The 18,102-nt window shown below is 42.5% G+C and overlaps 1 protein-coding gene across 6 annotated transcripts in view; it reads right to left on the reverse strand.

The window, feature by feature from the left end:
- LOC139537196 (seizure protein 6-like) overlaps window positions 1-18,102 on the reverse strand; it is a 242,084-nt gene that overhangs the window by 26,318 nt on the left and 197,664 nt on the right. For all 6 annotated transcript variants that reach the window (XM_071338233.1, XM_071338236.1, XM_071338231.1 and 3 more), the window contains exons 5-9: window positions 15,012-15,197; window positions 6,112-6,280; window positions 5,154-5,320; window positions 4,840-5,034; window positions 3,709-3,847 (exon numbers count right to left, since the gene is read on the reverse strand). In XM_071338233.1, coding sequence (XP_071194334.1) covers window positions 3,709-3,847; window positions 4,840-5,034; window positions 5,154-5,320; window positions 6,112-6,280; window positions 15,012-15,197 — 856 coding nt within the window. The remainder of the gene's footprint in view (window positions 1-3,708; window positions 3,848-4,839; window positions 5,035-5,153; window positions 5,321-6,111; window positions 6,281-15,011; window positions 15,198-18,102) is intronic.

Here is an 18,102-nt window from a genome sequence, read left to right on the forward strand (position 1 = left end):
ACTTTGGTGTGAATAGTGCAAATCAATCCCAGACAACAGCAAAGGACCTTGTGAAGATGCTGGAGGAAACAGGTACAAAAGTATCTATATCCACAGTAAAACGAGTCCTATATCGACATAACCTGAAAGGCCACTCAACAAGGAAGAAGCCACTGCTCCAAAACTGCCATAAAAAAAGCCAGACTACGGTTTGCAACTGCACATGAGGACAAAGATTGTACTTTTTGGAGAAATGTTCTCTGGTCTGATGAAACAAAAATAGAACTGTTTGGCCATACTGACCATCGTTATGTTTGGAGGAAAAAGGGGGAGGCTTGCAAGCCGAAGAACACCATCCCAACCGTGAAGCATGGGGGTGGCAGCATCATGTTGTGGGGGTGCTTTGCTGCAGGAGGGACTGGTGCACTTCACAAAATAGATGGCATCATGAGGTAGGACAATTATGTGGATATATTGAAGCAACATCTCAAGACATCAGTCAGGAAGTTAAAGCTTGGTCTCAAATGGGTCTTCCAAATGGACAATGACCCCAAGCATACTTCCAAAGTCGTGGCAAAATGGCTTAAGGACAACAAAGTATTGGAGTATTGGAGTGGCCATCATAAAGCCCTGACCTCGATCTTATAGAAAATGTGTGGGGAGAACTGAAAAAGCGTGTGCGAGCAAGGAGGCCTACAAACCTGACTCAGTTACACCAGCTCTGTCAGGAGGAATGGGCCAAAATTCACCCAACTTATTGTGGGAAGCTTGTGGAAGGCTACCCGAAACGTTTGACCCAAGTTAAACAATTTAAAGGCAATGCTACCAAATACTAATTGAGTGTATGTAAACTTCTGACCCACTGGGAATGTGATGAAAGAAGTAAAAGCTTAAGTAAATAATTCTCTCTACTATTATTCTGACATTTCACATTCTTAAAATAAAGTCTTAACTCACCTAAAACAGGGAATTTTTACTAGGATTAAATGTCAGGAATTATGAAAAACTGAGTTGAAATGTATTTGGCTAAGGTGTATGTAAACTTAGGTCTACCTTTGGCTAATCGAATGGCTCAGATTACCGTGTCTCCTGTAATGTAGCAGGCAAAAAAGAAAGTTCTTACTGTGAGAAAGCCAGCATCCCGGAATCGCCTCTTCACTGTTGACATTGAGACTGGTGCTTTGCCGGTACTATTTAATGAAGCTGCCAGTTGAGGACTTGTGAGGCGTCTGTTTCTCAAACTAGACACTCTAATGTACTTGTCCTCTTGCTCAGTTGTGCACCGGGGCCTCTCCCGGGGCCACTCCTCTTTCTATTCTGGCTAGAGCCAGTTTGCGCTGTTCTGTGAAGGGAGTAGTACACAGCGTTGTACGAGATCTTCAGTTTCTTGGCGATTTCTAACCTTCATTTCTCAGAAGAATAGACTGACGAGTTTCAGAAGAAAGGTCTTTGCATCTGGCCATTTTGAGCCTGTAATCGAACCCACAAATGCTGATGCTCTATATATTCAACTAGTCTAAAGATGGCCCGTTTTATTACTTCTTTAATCAGCACTACAGTTTTCAACTGTGCTAACATAATTGCAAAAGGGTTTTCTAATGATCAATTAGCCTTTTAAAATTATAAACTTGGATTAGCTAACACAACGTGCCATTGGAACACAGGAGTGATGGTTGTTGATAATGGGCCTCTGTATGCCTATGTAGATATTCCATTAAAAATCCGCCGTTTCCAGCTACAATAGTCATTTACAACATTAACAATGTCTACACTGTATTTCTGATAAATTTTATGTTATTTTAAAGGACAAAGAATGTGGTTTTCTTTAAAAAACAAGGACATTTCTAAGTGACCCCAAACTTTTGACCGGTAGTGTATATATTTTTAAATGTTGTGAACAACAATGCATTGGCAATAGCCTATAGCCTATTGCACAAACCTCATGGCAACAGTACTTTTTTTAACAGGATAATGTTGCTTAGGCTTAAGTTTATGTCATGTTTGTATTTTGACTCAGAAAGTGATCAGAGACTCAGAAAACATTGATGACCACTGTGTTAAAGTAATGAAATACAATGAAAATAATGTTATATTTTGTTTCAAGTTCCTTAACCTTTTCATGTGGGAGTTCCAAATATCTCTAACTGTCGCACCAGAGTGAGTTTATTTATGCGTGTGATGTCAGAATGCACTCACTGTTCCAAAATGTGATTTGTCAATAAATAAAAAAATTCTAACAAGTTTTATTTTCTAGCAACTGTTTGAATTAAGTTGTGTTCTGCCTCCTTATTAATTCACATAGAAGTAGCACATTTCACTATTGCGGACAATTTACATTTGAGGCATTACTGAGCCGGACAAATGTTTCTCTTCGACAGAGCCCAAGCACTTCCCCAGTGTTTCCCCAGATCAAGTATGCAGACATTTGTGCATCTATTGTCAGAAAAGAACTTGCGCAAACATTTCCCCCCTGGCACATTTTCTGGCTGACGCTTGCATTGCCTTCATTGTTGTTTTCTTTACTACTAATAACTTTGGACATGTGTGCAAAGTAAGTGCCTTATTGTGTTATCGTTATAGCTTGTTTCTGTATATCGTGGTGTCTTTTCCACTGCAGCACACCCTTTGTACGTTTGGAGCATACTGTATTTACTGTTTTATTCACGTTTTCAAGTACTGGTGACAAATCATGCATTCTGATTCTTGCATAGATTGTGATGGACACAAATTATGTGCATTTTTAAAGGTGGTGATGTACTTTTTTGAAGGTTGTTCTGATTATGATGAGGTAATGCTAAGCTAATTGCCAGCAATGTGTGGGGCCATGCTTGTTGACATCATACAATGCATTCTGTTGTCACGTAAACGTCAGACCAAAGATGTGAAGGGATGGTTCATTAGTCTTTCAAGTTAACTTCCGTAAGTGAATGATGGAAGTGAATGATGGTAGACAACACAACTCCCTTCAACATACATACTGCAAACAGACCAAACTCATCATCAAATTCTTAAATTTGGTTGACGTGAAAAACAAACATGGCAGCGCGCACAAACTACCCATCGTCGGATTACTTGTACATTTTTTGAAAGTGTTTTACTCAATTATGTCGATCACTGGTGAGCGCACACGTGATGAATTGTAAATAGTAATGGCTATTAGCTAATTCATATTATGGTTTCTGTCAGTCGAGAGCTAAAAAGGACCGTTTGTGTTAGGTCACTCTTTCCTCAGTTAGCGCTACAACTAATACCGCATACATTTTCCGGTCTGGATGAGAGTTATGTTATGCTGTTGCTACTTCTATGAATGTCGGAACATTGCATCCAAAACTAAACTGCTCACATTGAGGGCATAACGTTGTGAAGACTGTTTATGCAAAATGTTTCTGTGTAAAAACAGTGTGGCCAGCTCAAACGCTGACTGCTGTGTCTATCGTAACTGGACGTTCTAAATAACTGTTCTAATCACACCGGTTTGAGTGTATGTTGCATGGACCACCGTAGAATGATCACACCTGTGTGTTAGTACGTGTCAGAGGGTTAAATGCACTAACAATGTTCCAAAGCCAAGCAACTATCCTGCACCATTCACAGAAAGCTGTACGCTAAATAACCAAAGGACAACCACACTCTCACCAAGCTCTAAGAAACATATGGTTCTCAGAACATTATGTGCTAGCTGGGCAGTGACCACTATGGCTGCTGTTGGAGCGGAGAGCTGTCACTTACACTTGGATGTCCAGCATAATCCTCTTGTCCTCTTCCACGTGGATACCCCAGATGCAGTCCTGGCCCTTGTCGTAGGTCTCGGGCCAGTTTGGAGAGAGAACCACCCCGGCTGAATCTGTGATCTCCCCACTACACACAGCTGGGACACACACACAAACACAGAGTCGAATCCAAATACTGAGAAACACATACATTCATGGCCAACACTGTGATAATCCAAAATAGTTCACACAAAGATAAAAATAAACACCAAGATCAAACTAACAACATGTAGGCCTACTCACAGTCAAGTGATTGAACATCTAAAATGTCAGTGCCAGCTGAGCTAATGATATGAAATAATATGGGGTTTTGCTGTTGGTCTGGGGACTGTGGGACATCTTTCAAATGCCGTGTGAATTCACATGGGTAAATAAGCGACGGCGATGAAAGAGCATCACTGCTGAACAGAATACCATTCATAATGACTTTCTATGCTCCTTGAAAACTCAAGAGCAAGAGGGGTGGTATAGAACCATTACAAATGGCTAACGCTGTAAAATACAGTAGTGTAGCTCAGCAGAAATTGAATCCTTTAATGTCTACCTTTGCTGAAGAGCTGTAAGATCAAGGGCAGTGTGGTGTGGGGCAGTGCGGAGGAAGTAGATAAAGTGTAAGAGGTTGTGAGGTCAGTGTGTGTGTGTCTGTGGGAAAGAGAGAGAGTGAGAAAGAAAAAGCTAAAGTAAAGGGGGGAAAGGGAGCAAGAGAGAGAGAGAGAAAGAAAGAAAGAAAGAAAGAAAGAAAGAAAGAAAGAAAGAAAGAAAGAAAGAAAGAAAGAAAAGGATGGCGAAAGAGAAAGAGAGAATACACCAAGGCTTTGATGGCCATTGGCCATATGGCTCAGTGTGTAGCCTAGACTGCACAGGGGAATACCTTCAGTCTGTAGCACTACTGAAACCTGCCCTGGAAACACATGGGCTAGGATGCATGACATATTGAAAAGTCATTGAGGATCAGATCCTGGGAGACTGGGGTAGCTGGGTTTATTGTGGCTGGGGTTCCTAGATTGTACCCAGATGCTGATAGAGAATTAGCCAAACATGAGCAGGGGAAATTCTGTGGCCTGGCTTTGTAAATGGGATGAGGACTCACCCCTGCAGGCTGGCTCTGTCTCATTCCACTGGGGGTTCTCTGCGTCCAGACACTCAATGATGACTGAGCCCTGCTCCAGAGTGTAGCCAGGGTCACAGGCAAACTCCACCACCGCACCCACACCGTAGGCCGTGTCACTGCTGGTGAAGTTGCCATACTTCACAAAGGGCCCATAGCATGTGCCCTTTGCAAAAGCTGCAGGACACAAATCACACGTGGATTTTTTGTTACAATAAGTCACCATCAATCCTCAATTTGACATTAGTTAGCATAGGTTGAATAAATGCTAGTATTCTGTTGATTCTTTGAAGTACCTTCATATCTGATTGCTGCTCCCGTAGAGGTGACCGTCCCATCTGTGGTGAACTCCACAAAGAGGTGACGGCCTGTGCTCACCACGCCCTCATTGGGCAGGTACTCCACCTCGTAGGAGTCATACACCGGAGGGGAGTCAATGTTGTTCCCATTCTTTATAAGGAGTCTGAAACACAATCAAAAATAGTGCTTAATAAAATGGGGGAAGGGGGAATGAGACACACTTGCCATTGAGGACTAAGAGAAAAATCCAAAGGGAGTGGTGAGTGGTTCTGAAGTGGCACTCATTGTTTCATCTGTGGCTGTAATAACCCTGTGATAAGATTCTACACAACTCGGCAGCAAGCAGCTTCATTAAATGTCAGTTTGTTACCATAGCCTTGAGACATAGTAGTTATGGTACAAAAATGTAATTAATTACTGTCTCCCTGCGTCTGAGTGGCCTCTATAGTCCCTCAATTAATTTGCATGAGGAAATACAGTTAATTATTTAAAATTACATAAAGCCGTTTCAATTTCATCCTCCAATCCGTTCAAATTTGACTCATAGTCACTCACATAGGGGATATAGTTGCCTAGCCTTAGCAAGCATATGCCTATTTAAGGCATACAATTAGGCTAGGTGTTGTTGCCCAGTGTTGCATCGCATTCTGACAGCCTGAGGTAAAACCTGCCATATCTAGCCCAACTGGAAACTAATTAGCAACAAATAAAGAGACGCCTCCAAGTTCTACCACTTCAGCACGCACCAACACCCCCCTTCACAAACACACACACACACACACACACACACACACACACACACACACACACACACACACACACACACACACACACACACACACACACACACACACACACACACACACACACACACACACACACACACACACACACACACACACACACACACACACACACACACACAGCTTCCATCCATCTTTCTGTGTACTCTACCTGTCATCATCCTCAGCCAAAGCCATTTTCTCAAAGTGAACATGAAGCCGGTGGCCTTCAGGAGCCTCCAGTACCCAATGGCACGTCAAGTTGTTACTGTAGTTGCCAGGGAATCCAGGAGAGACAATACGGCCCAACGTGGCATTTTTAATCATACCACCACAGGAAGCTGTATTGAGGATGGATTTGATAAGAGAGATAAGGAGACGGAGAGAGAGGAAGGGGAGGTTAGATATAAAAATAACTTAAATGTCCCTTTGTAGAAAGGCTTATTTTCTATAACAATGTTGGTTTTCTGCTCTCTCTTTGCTGAGTAATACCCCAGTACATAGAACCTGAGGTCAGGAGTAAGAAAGTTTCCATTCCTGTACTGAAAGAGAAGGAGAATGTTTTGGAGTCTGGGAGCTGTGTGGTGGTCTGGCGAATAGCCAACTCACCAGGGACTGACTGACTTTCTGACTGTGTGTGATGATGGACTAGTGAGGAGAGCATAGCAGCAGAATAGTATCAGTGCAGAACAGCTGTAAGGAGTGAGAGTGGGGCTGGCAGAAGAGATGGTGCTATATAGAGCAGCAGGTAGCTTAGTGGTTAGAGCAATGGGGCAGTAACCGAAAGGTTGCTGTATCGAATCCCCGAGGTGACAAGGTAAAAATCTGCCGTTCTGTCTCTGAGCAAGGCAGTTAACCCACTATTCCCCGGGCACAGAAGATGTGGATGTCGATTAAGGCAGCCCTCCGCACCTCTCTGATTCAGAGAGGTTGGGTTAAATGCGGAAGACACATTTCAGTTGAATGCGTTCAATTGTACAATTGACTAGGTATCTTCCCTATCCCAGAGCAGGTGAACGTTAGTCATGTAGCCCACTCCTAATTACTATAGTACTATAGCTAGGTCTCGTCTCCGTAGCACTGCTCCCTCTTGCCATACTGGTAATCAGACACTACGAAACCAGGCCTCACAGCACAACCAATCAACTTTGGACCTTAATGATGATGGTCAACTGACATGGTGTAAAAGCTCACTTAAGGCCTAAGTACAATCTATTACTGGTATACAGGGAGGCGTGGGCTTTACACAATGTGAAGTTAGCCGTCGCAGTGAGGGCTATTATTTTCACAGTGGATATAAACAATAGTCAAGTAGGCCTTCCTACAATATTTACAAAATAATTAACAGGACGAAGAACAACATAAGTCAAAGCACTACTGACCTAACCCAGACCTCAATGTCTGATAGCAATTTGGCTATACAGCTGCAAGTATAGCCAAACCTTTCCATGTCTGGCCACAGCAGGAAATCAACCAAAGTGGATAAATTCAGTTTACTATGCTCACTTGAGAAAGGGAAAGCCCACTTACACAGACAGGATTTTTTAAAGTGTGAAACTAAATAATAACAGATAGCTCTGGTCTACTTATTGTTCCCTCCCCGCTCTCCCTACCCACCACACCAGAAAGAATTAGCCAGTGAAATGTCTCTGCTTCGAATAACCTAACGTAGCACGTGTAAAAGAACCGTCTGAGCGGGTTTTAAAGAAACCCGATTTTCAGGCTTTGCGTCTTCTCTGCTTTTCCCCTGAAAACTGTAAGGTTTAGAACGTCATGATTTCTCATGCGTTGGATATCGGCCAATCGCAATTCAGCATCTGTCTCAGGGTTGGTTTAAAGGGGCCATCTGCTGATGCCACATCCATTTTTTGATGTATACATTTTTATTTATTTTTATTGAACCTTTATTTAACTAGGCAAGTCAGTTAAAACTTATTGACGCACGGATCCCTTTAGCGTGATCATTTTCATCAACAACCGCTAAATTGCAGAGCGCCAAATTAAAAGTAAATTGCAAAAAAAAAATTGATTCATGAAATCACAAGTGCAATATAGCAAAACACAGCTTAGCTTGTTGTTAATCCACCTGACATGTCAGATTTTGAAAATATGCTTTACAGCGAAAGCAATCCAAGCGTTTGTGTAAGTTTATCGATCACTAGACAAAACATTAAGAACACCTAGCAGCAATCTAGATTGGTCACGAAAGTCAGAAAAGCAATAAAATGAATCGCTTACCTTTTATGATCTTCGGATGTTTGCACTCACGAGACTCCCAGTTACACAATAAATGTTCCTTTTGTTCGATAAAGATTATTTTTATATAAAAAAACGACATTTGTTTGGCGCGTTATGTTCAGTATTCCACAGCCTTAGGCAGGTCATCAAGGCTTGACGAAAATTCTAAATAGTATCCGTAAAGTTCGTAGAAACATGTCAAACGTTTTTAATAATCAAACCTCAGGATATTTTTAACATAAGTAATCGATAATATTTCAACCGGACTGTAAATTGTTCAATACGAAAGAGAAAGCTTTGCATGTTGCGCGCATTAACTAATGGAAGGACATCGTCGATCCACTGACGCGATTTGATAAATCTCGCTCATTATTCAGAATTAAAGCTTGAAACTATATCTAAAGACTGTTCACACCCTGAGGAAGCCACAGGAAAAGGAATCTGGTTGATATCCCTTTAAATGGACGAAAGGCAGGCAATGGAACAGGGATTTTTCAAAATAAAAGTCACTTCCGGGTTGGATTTCCTCAGGTTTTCGCCTGCAAAATCAGTTCTGTGATACTCACAGACAATATTTTGATAGTTTTGGAAAATTTAGAGTGTTTTCTATCCTACTCTGTCAATTATATGCATATTCTAGCATCTGGACCTGAGAAATAGGCAGCTTACAATGGGAACGTTATTTTTCCAAACATAAAAATTCTGCCCTCTAGCTTCAAGAGTTTTTTAAGAAGAAATTCTTATTTACAATGACGGCCTACCCCGGCCAAACCCTAACCTGGACGACACTGGAACAATTGTGCGCCACCCTATGGGACTCCCAATCACGGCCGGTTGTCATACAGCCTGGAAGTGAACCAGGGTCTGTAGTGACGCCTCTAGCACTGCGATGCAGTGCCTAAGACTGCTCCGCCACTCGGGAGCCCTTATTAAATGAATGATATGTATCCATTGATTCTTGAAGAGCTTATAAATGCCTCATGAGCTTAGTTCAACTATCGTACCACATTGGAACCCAAAATTTAAGCTTGTTATACTCCAACGTTTGTAAACAAAGTAAATGTGAACAAACACTGTATAGCCTCAAAACATGGATAAAGGTATATAATTGTTATATCTTGGATGGTTAGTCCTTGCATCCATAACTCTGTTGCATCAAATAAATACGAGGAAAACAAGGTAAGCGTTTACATTTATTTCAGCTTAAAGGTAGACTCAGCTAAATTACGTTTCCACCAGCAGCACTGGCCCGCAAGACATTAAAAAATATATATATATATTTTTTACATCTATTTATCTTACCCCTTTTTTCTCCCCAATTTCATGGTATCCAATTGGTAGTTACAGTCTTGACTGTCCCATCGCTGCAAATCCCGTACGGACTCGGGAGAGGCGAAGGTCGAGAGCCGTGCGTCCTTCGAAACACAACCCAGCCACGACGCACTGCTTCTTGACACAATGCCCGCTTAACCCGGAAGCCAGCCACACCAATGTGTCGGAGGAAACACCGTACACCTGGCGACCGTGTCAGGGTGCATGCGCACAACCCTCTCCTAACCCGGACGACATTGGGCCAATTGTGCGCTGCTTCATGGGTCTCCCAGTCACGGCCAGCTGTGACACAGCCTGGGATTGAACCCGGGTCTGTAGTGAAGCCTCAAGCACCGCTGCGCCACTCGGGAGGCCGCCGCAAATGGATTTTAACAAACAATTGGTCACCCAAAAAATGCGGCCCTCCGTTGAATTTCAAATCCTGATCTGGCCCTCGAGGCAAAAAGTTTGCTCACCCCTGGTGTACAGCGTGTTAGCCATAGGCCCAAAACAGCGGCGAAGTTGAACCTCCCACTTCAATGCTCTTAGTTGAAGCAGAAATTAACCCACTATGCTGTTTACTTTCTGCATCTATGTCATATCGTGGAGACTGCCTTTAACCACATTGATTTAATTGCTTACCGTGAACTATTTTTGGAGTAACATTTAAAAAACTCTTAAATGTAATTAAATGTAATCTAAAATGTTACTATGTAATCCCCTAAAGTAATTGTTTATCATGAGAGGGCCATAAACAATAACTAGTAATGCTGCATACTCCAAGAAAGGTTCAAATCTCAACTTTCTGGTGATTTAAAAAAATAAATTGCTGAGGTACAATAAAATAAACAAGCTCAAGTACACAGTACAAATATGATAAAATAAGATTTTTTTATTTATGTATTTCCTGTTCAACAAAACTGTATGAATAAGGCTTGTAATTACTTATATTTGTTCTGAATATAGTATAATAAATGTATACAACGACTAACTATAAGATTCCACCTTCCTCATAACTATAAAATACATATTTGTATATTTAGTGTTAGAGAAAATGTGCGTATTTTCTAAAGGTCTCTCTTGAACAAAATGTCTGCCCCCTCTGTGAATATCTCACACAGCTCTAGCTTGCCTACATTCGGAAGAGCAAATTAAATGGTAGGAGGGAATTCCCAGGTTCAAGTGGTGTCAGATTTTACATCCTGCTTCACACAGGCAGAAGAGGCATACTCCTGTGTCCGTGAGAATCAGGACTCCCGCTCAATGTAGACCATTTGAAATCGACAGTGTCCACAGATGGCTTTATAAGCAAAAATGGTGATCGGAATCGGTACCAGAACCACGTAGGTCCACCAAACAGGGGACTTTATATTGAAGAGGTTGTAATGAACAAATCCATGAATGGAACAGAGTAATTTTGGCGAAAAACCAAATGAATCGTCGTGCGACCATAAAGTCTCTTCCACATCTTTTATTATGACGACTTTTGACAAATATTGTTAGTGATCGAAATACATAAACTATTTATGAAAAAAAGTAGGCTTGATGAGTTAGTTGCTCAAGTAACACTGCCATAACACTGCACTATTGCTCCTAACTCTGGATTTCTATTTAAAAAAGTCTGGAAAACGGGATGGAGGTTACAGTGAGAGAATTCAAGTTGCACAGTGGTAAGCCAGACACCTGATTGGCCAACCTGTTCTCAGAGCATTTCGTATTATTCTGTTCTTAAATCAGATACCCCATTTCGTATGGTATGTATTAATTTGTGGATGTCCATCATCCATTTCATATGATATGTTACGAATTGCAATTCGAACAATATGTTACGAATTAGCAAAAATTGACAATTTGTAAACATTTTGTAGAAACACATGATATGTTACGAATTCCAATTTGCTGTGGCTAACGTTGGCTAGGTGGCTAATGCTATTGCTAACGTTAGCCATCTGGCTAACATTAGCAAGGCTAGGGGTTAGGGGTTAAGGTTAGGAGTTAGGTTAAAGGGTTAAGGTTTGGGTTAGGGTTAGGATTAGCTAACATGTTAAGTAGTTGCAAAGTAGCTAAAAAGTAGTAAGTAGTTGCAAAGTTACCAATTAACTAAAATGCTAAAGTTGTATCTGACGAGTCTCCCTGATCTACATTTACTATGTTAAATCTAGTCTATGAGAACAGTCTGGATGGCCTACCATAAAAAGCACGCAATAAACCTCAATTAACCTCTGGGCAGTGGGAGACAAATAACACCCAGTCCATTTAAACTGAGTTTAATTACTTTAATCATTCAGCTGACATGTTATTCTCCTCAGTTGTCAGCCTCTGTGGCGTTCTCTGGGGGGGTATTATATATTCCCATTGGTTCTCAGTGAGCGGCTGGATGGATCCTGGGGTTGAAGAGCTAAAGTGTGTCTTTCTGTATGTGTGTGTGTGGGTGTCAAATCAAATCGAATTTTATTTGTCACATACACATGGTTAGCAGATGTTAATGCGAGTGTAGCGAAATGCTTGTGCTTCTAGTTCCGACCATGTAGTAATATCTAACAAGTAATCTAACCTAACAATTTCACAACAACTACCTTATACACACAAGTGTAAAGGAATGAATAAGAAAATGTACATAAAAACATATGAATGAGTGATGGCCGAACGGCATAGGCAAGATGCAGTAGATGGTATAGAGTACAGTATATACATATGAGATGAGTAATGTAGGGTATGTAAACATTATATAAAGTGGCATTGTTTAAAGTGGCTAGTGAAACATTTATTACATACATTTTCCCATTATTAAAGTGGCTGGAGTTGAGTCAGTATGTTCGCAGCAGCCACTCAATGTTAGTGATGACTGTTTAACAGTCTGATGGCCTTGAGATAGAAGCTGTTTTTCAGTCTCTCGGTCCCCGCTTTGATGCACTGTACTGACCTCGCTTTCTGGATGATAGTGGAATGAACAGGCAGTGGCTCGGGTGGTTGTTGTCCTTGATGATCTTTTTGGCCTTCCTGTGACATCGGGTGGTGTAGGTGTCCTGGAGGGCAGGTAGTTTGCCCCTGGTGATGCGTTGTGCAGACCTCACTACCCTCTGAAGAGCCTTACAGTTATGGGCGGAGCAGTTGCCGTACCAGGCGGTGATACAGCCCAACAGGATGCTCTCGATTGTGCATCTGTAAAAGTTTGTGAGTGTTTTTGGTGACAAGCCGAATTTCTTCCGCCTCCTGAGGTTGAAGAGGCGCTGCTGCGCCTTCTTCACAACGCTGTCTGTGTGGGTGGACCAATTCAGTTTGTCCGTGATGTGTACACCGAGGAACTTAAAACTTTCCACCTTCTCCACTACTGTCCCATCGATGTGGATAGGCGGCTGCTCCCTCTGCTGTTTCCTGAAGTCCACGATCATCTCCTTTATTTTGTTGACATTGAGTTTGAGGTTATTTTCCTGACACCACACTCCGAGGGCCCTCACCTCCTCCCTGTAGGCCGTCTCGTCGTTGTTGGTAATCAAGCCTACCACTGTAGTGCCGTCTGCAAACTTGATGATTGAGTTGGAGGCGTACATTGCTACACAGTCGTGGGTGAACAGGGAGTACAGGAGAGGGCTGAGAACGCACTCTTGTGGGGCGTCAGTGTTGAGGATCAGCGGGGTGGAGATGTTGTTACCTACCCTCACCACCTGGGCGCGGCCCATCAGGAAGTCCAGGACCCAGTTGCACAGGGCGGGGTCGAGACCCAGGGTGGCCATCTTGAAGCATGTGGGAACAGCAGACTGGGATAAGGATTGATTGAATATGTCCGTAAACACCCCAGCCAGCTGGTCTGCGCATGCTCTGAGGACGCGGCTGGGGATGCCGTCTGGGCCTGCAGCCTTGCGAGGGTTAACACGTTTAAATGTTTTACTCACGTTGGCAGCAGTGAAGGAGAGCCCACAGGTTTTGGTAGCGGGCCGTGTCAGTGGCACTGAATTGTCCTCAAAGCGAGCAAAGAAGTTGTTTAGTCTGTCTGGAAGCAAGACATCGTGGTCCGCGATGGGGCTGGCTTTCCTTTTGTAGTCCATGATTGACTGTAGACCCTGCCACATACCTCTCGTGTCTGAGCCGTTGAATTGCGACTCTACTTTCTCTCTATACTGACGCTTAGCTTGTTTGATTGCCTGGCGGAGGGAATAGCTACACTGTTTGTATTCGGTCATGTTTCCGTTCACCTTGCCCTGATTAAAAGCAATGGTTCGAGCTTTCAGTTTTGTGCGAATGCTGCCATCAATCCACGGTTTCTGGTTGGGGAATGTTTTAGGGGAATGTTTTAATAGATGCTGTGGGTATAACATCACCGATGCACTTGCTCATAAACTCGCTCACTGAATCAGCGTATTCATCAATGTTGTTGTTCACCGCTATGCGGAAGATATCCCAGTCCACGTGATCGAAGCAATCTTGAAGCGTGGTCAGCTTTTCCGAAAGGAGGGCGGAGGAGGGCCTTATATGCGTCGCTGAAGTTAGAATAACAATGATCCAGGGTTTTGCCAGCCCGGGTCGCACAATCGATATGCTGATAGAATTTAGGGAGCCTTGTTTTCAGATTAGCCTTGTTAAAATCCCCAGCTACAATAAATGCAGCCTCAGGATATGTGGTTTCCAGTTTACATAGAGTCGAATGAAGTTCTTTCAGGGCCGTCAATGTGTCTGCTTGGGGGGGAATATACACAACTGTGATTATGATCGAAGAGAATTCTCTTGGTAGATAATGCGGTCGGCATTTGATTGTGAGGAATTCTAAGTCAGGTGAACAAAAGGACTTGAGTTCCTGTATGTTGTTATGATCACACCACGTCTCGTTAATCATAAGGCATACACTCCCGCCCTTCTTCTTACCAGAGAGATGCTTGTTTCTGTCGACGCGATGCGTGAAGAAACCAGGTGGCTGTCCCGACTCCGATAGCGTGTCTCGAGTGAGCCATGTTTCCGTGAAACAAAGAACGTTACAGTCTCTGATGTCTCTTTGGAAGGCAACCCTTGTTCGGATTTCGTCTACCTTGATGTCAAGACACTGGACATTGGCGAGTAGTATGCTCGGGAGCGGTGCGCGATGTGCCCGTCTACGGAGCCTGACCAGAAGACTGCTCCGTCTGCCCCTTCTGAGGCGCCGTTGTTTTGGGTCGCCGGCTGGGATCCGATCCATTGTCCTGGGTGGTGGGCCAAACAGAGGATCCGCTTCGGGAAAGTCATATTCCTGGTCGTAATGTTGGTGAGTTGACGTTGCTCTTATATCCAATAGTTCCTCCCGACTGTATGTAATAAAACCTAAGTTTTCCTGCAGTAGCAATGTAAGAAATAACACATAGAGAAACAAAATACTGCATAGTTTCCTAGGAACGCGAAGCGAGGCGGCCATCTCTGTCGGTATAGTATGTGTGTGTGTGTGTGTGTGTGTGTGTGTGTGTGTGTGTGTGTGTGTGTGTGTGTGTGTGTGTGTGTGTGTGTGTGTGTGTGTGTGTGTGTGTTTGGCAGGAAGGAAGCAGTGTTGTTGGCTCTTACCCAGGCATTTGGGCTCCTTGCCACTCCAGTAAGGTGTAGTGGCGTTGCGACAGGTGAGCATGGTGGGGCCTTGCAGCTGGTAACCGGTCAGACACTGGAAGTAGGCCTCTCCCCCAGCATGGAGGTGAGTCACTGATACTTCCCCATTGGCTGGCTCCTTAGGGAAGGCACAGCTTAGAACGAAGGCTAGATGGAGAGAGTGAGAGAGTGGGAGGGAGGGAGGGATAATTAAGATTGAATCAGTCATGACTGGATTGATATGATTTCATATTATAAAATTCATCGAAATGGTCTTTCGAAGTGGAATCAGTTGTTATCTTAGCGGCACCATTTTACTTGAATTATATGCATACTGATGCAAGCTCCCAGCCATCCAGGACATTTATACCAGGTGGTGTTTGAGGAAGCCCGGAAAATTGCCAAATACTTCAGCCACCCCAGCCATGTACTGTTCTCTCCACTACCATCCGGCAGGCGGTACCAGAGCATCAGGTCTCGGACCAACAGGCTCACAGACATCTTCCATCCCCAAGCAATAAGACTGTTGAACAGCTAATCAATGGCTGCCCACCATCACCCACGGACTGTCTGCACTGACTCTATCTGCACTGACTCCATGCACACTCACAGGTCTCTACCCACAAATTCACACATGTTTAAACTGACACTGACATTATCACACATGTTGACGCCCATACACAATCACACATGCACACACACTTTCACCACATACGCTGCTGCTACTATTTCTTATAACAGTTTTTGTTGTTTTGGTACTAATTTTCAAAACTCTTAGTACAAAACTCCAAACTGGTAACACTTGTCACACAGCCAGTCTTACAGTACATTCAAAACCTTTCATTGTGCATTCATTTTACCATACAAACATTGATCCAAAATATAAGTTCACTGTGAAATTTAATGAGTACATTGGTTTAATCACCAAAACACAACATAATGATATCTTCTCAATTTAGTTATTTTAACAACCAGTTAATCCAATAGCATTCAAGATACTTGTCTATAAATGACCATTTGAATGTAGTATGTTACAATACTGTACAGTACTGTACATTACACTGTTTTCACATTAGGCAATACACTTACACTACCCATTAAAATTGACTTAACATCAAATGTTACATAATTTCTATCCCATGTGTGATCAAAGGTGTGATCATTGAAGACATATTTTACAATGTAACCAATGAAACAAATGAAAGAAACAATGTTTAGCAGGCACTAGTTTGCATCAAGCCTGTCTTGAGCATTTGGCCATCGGTTCTCAGCCAAATCACAGTAAAAATTCTCATTGTTCATGCACCTGGGGAAAAACATTTTGACATGGCGAATCCAAGCCTGACATACAGTGCATTCGGAAAATATTCAGACCCCTTGATTTTTTCCACATTTTGTTCCGTTACAGCCTTATTCCAAAATATCATTACATTCAATGTTTTCCTCATCAATCTACACACAATACCCCATAATGACAAAGTGAAAACAGGTTTTTAAACATTTTTGCTAATTTATAAAAAAATAAAAAACAAAAATACCTTATTTACATAACTACTCAGACCCTTTGCTATGAGACTCAAAATTGAGCTCAGATGCATCCTGTTTCCATTAATCATCCTTGAGATGTTTCTACAACTTGATTGGAGTCCACCTGTGGTAAATTCGAGTGATTGGGAAAGGCACACACCTGTCTATATAAGGTCCCACATTTGACAGTGCATGTCTGAGCAAAAACCAAGCAATGAGGTCGAAGGAAATGTCCGTAGAGCTCCGAGACAGGATTGTGTCGAGGCACAGATCTGGGGAAGGGAACCAAAACATTTCTGCAATAGTGAAGGTCCCAAAAGAACAGTGGCCTCCATCATTCTTAAATAGAAGAAGTTTGGAACAACCAATACTCTTCCTAGAGCTGGCCGCCCTGCAAATCGGGGGAGAAGGGCCTTGGTCAGGGAGGTGACCAAGAACCCGATGGTCACTCTAACAGAGCTCCAGAGTTCCTCTGTGGAGATGGGAGAAACTTCCAGAAGGACAACCATCTCTGCAGTCCTCCACCAATCAGGCCTTTATCGTAGAGTGGCCAGACGGAAGCCACACCTCAGTAAAAGGCACATGACAGCCCACTTGGAGTTTGGCAAAATGCACCTAAAGGACTCTCAGACCAGGCCTGATGAAACCAAGATTGAACTCTGGCCTAAATGCCAAGCGTCACGTCTGGAGGAAGCCTAGCACCATCCCTACAGCGAAGCATGGTGGTGGCAGCAGGGACTGGGAGACTTGTCAGGATCATACAGGTGTGTGCCTTTACAAATCATGTCCAATCAATTGAATTTACCACAGGTGATCTCCAATCAAGTTGTAGAAACATATCAAAGATGGTCATTGGAAACAGGATGCACCTCAGCCCAATTTCGAGTCGCATAACAATACTTTTGTAAATAAGGTATTTCTCTTTATAAAAACCTGTTTTCACTTTTTCATTATGGGGTATCGTGTGTAGAATGAAGACAATTTTTTAAAAGATCAGTTGGATTAAGTAATCGTAAAATGTTTTTTAACTATAGAGAAGAGAATCATATCAAAAGTAAAGTAAGCATTGCATTGTGAAAAGCAATGACTTTATATGAAAATGCATTGGAATGTGGAACATGTATTTCTAGATTAAACACTGATTAAGTTTGGTGAAAAAGTGACTGTATGATTTTGTGTGTTGTACCTAGTCAATTAAAAATGTGCTTAGAGCTCTGAAACAACTGCCTTTTTGATGATCTGTTTTGAATTGTGTACTAATAGTTGTGAAAATGTACCACAAAATTACACCAAAGCAATAAAAAAAAACGGTATTATCAATTTTATTTTTCCTGCTGACAGACAGTTTTACACTTTGTTACTTGTGTTACGTTCCTGACCTGTTTTCTCTTGTTTTGTATGTCTTTATTGGTCAGGGCGTGAGTGTTGGGTGGGCAGTCTATGTTTTCTATTTCTATGTTGGGTTTTGTGTTCGGCCTGGTATGATTCTCAATTAGAGACAGGTGTGTATCGTTTGTCTCTGATTGAGAGTCATACTAAGGCAGCC

Source organism: Salvelinus alpinus, chromosome 13 (assembly GCF_045679555.1).
Source record: "Salvelinus alpinus chromosome 13, SLU_Salpinus.1, whole genome shotgun sequence".
Classification (NCBI taxonomy): domain Eukaryota; kingdom Metazoa; phylum Chordata; class Actinopteri; order Salmoniformes; family Salmonidae; genus Salvelinus; species Salvelinus alpinus.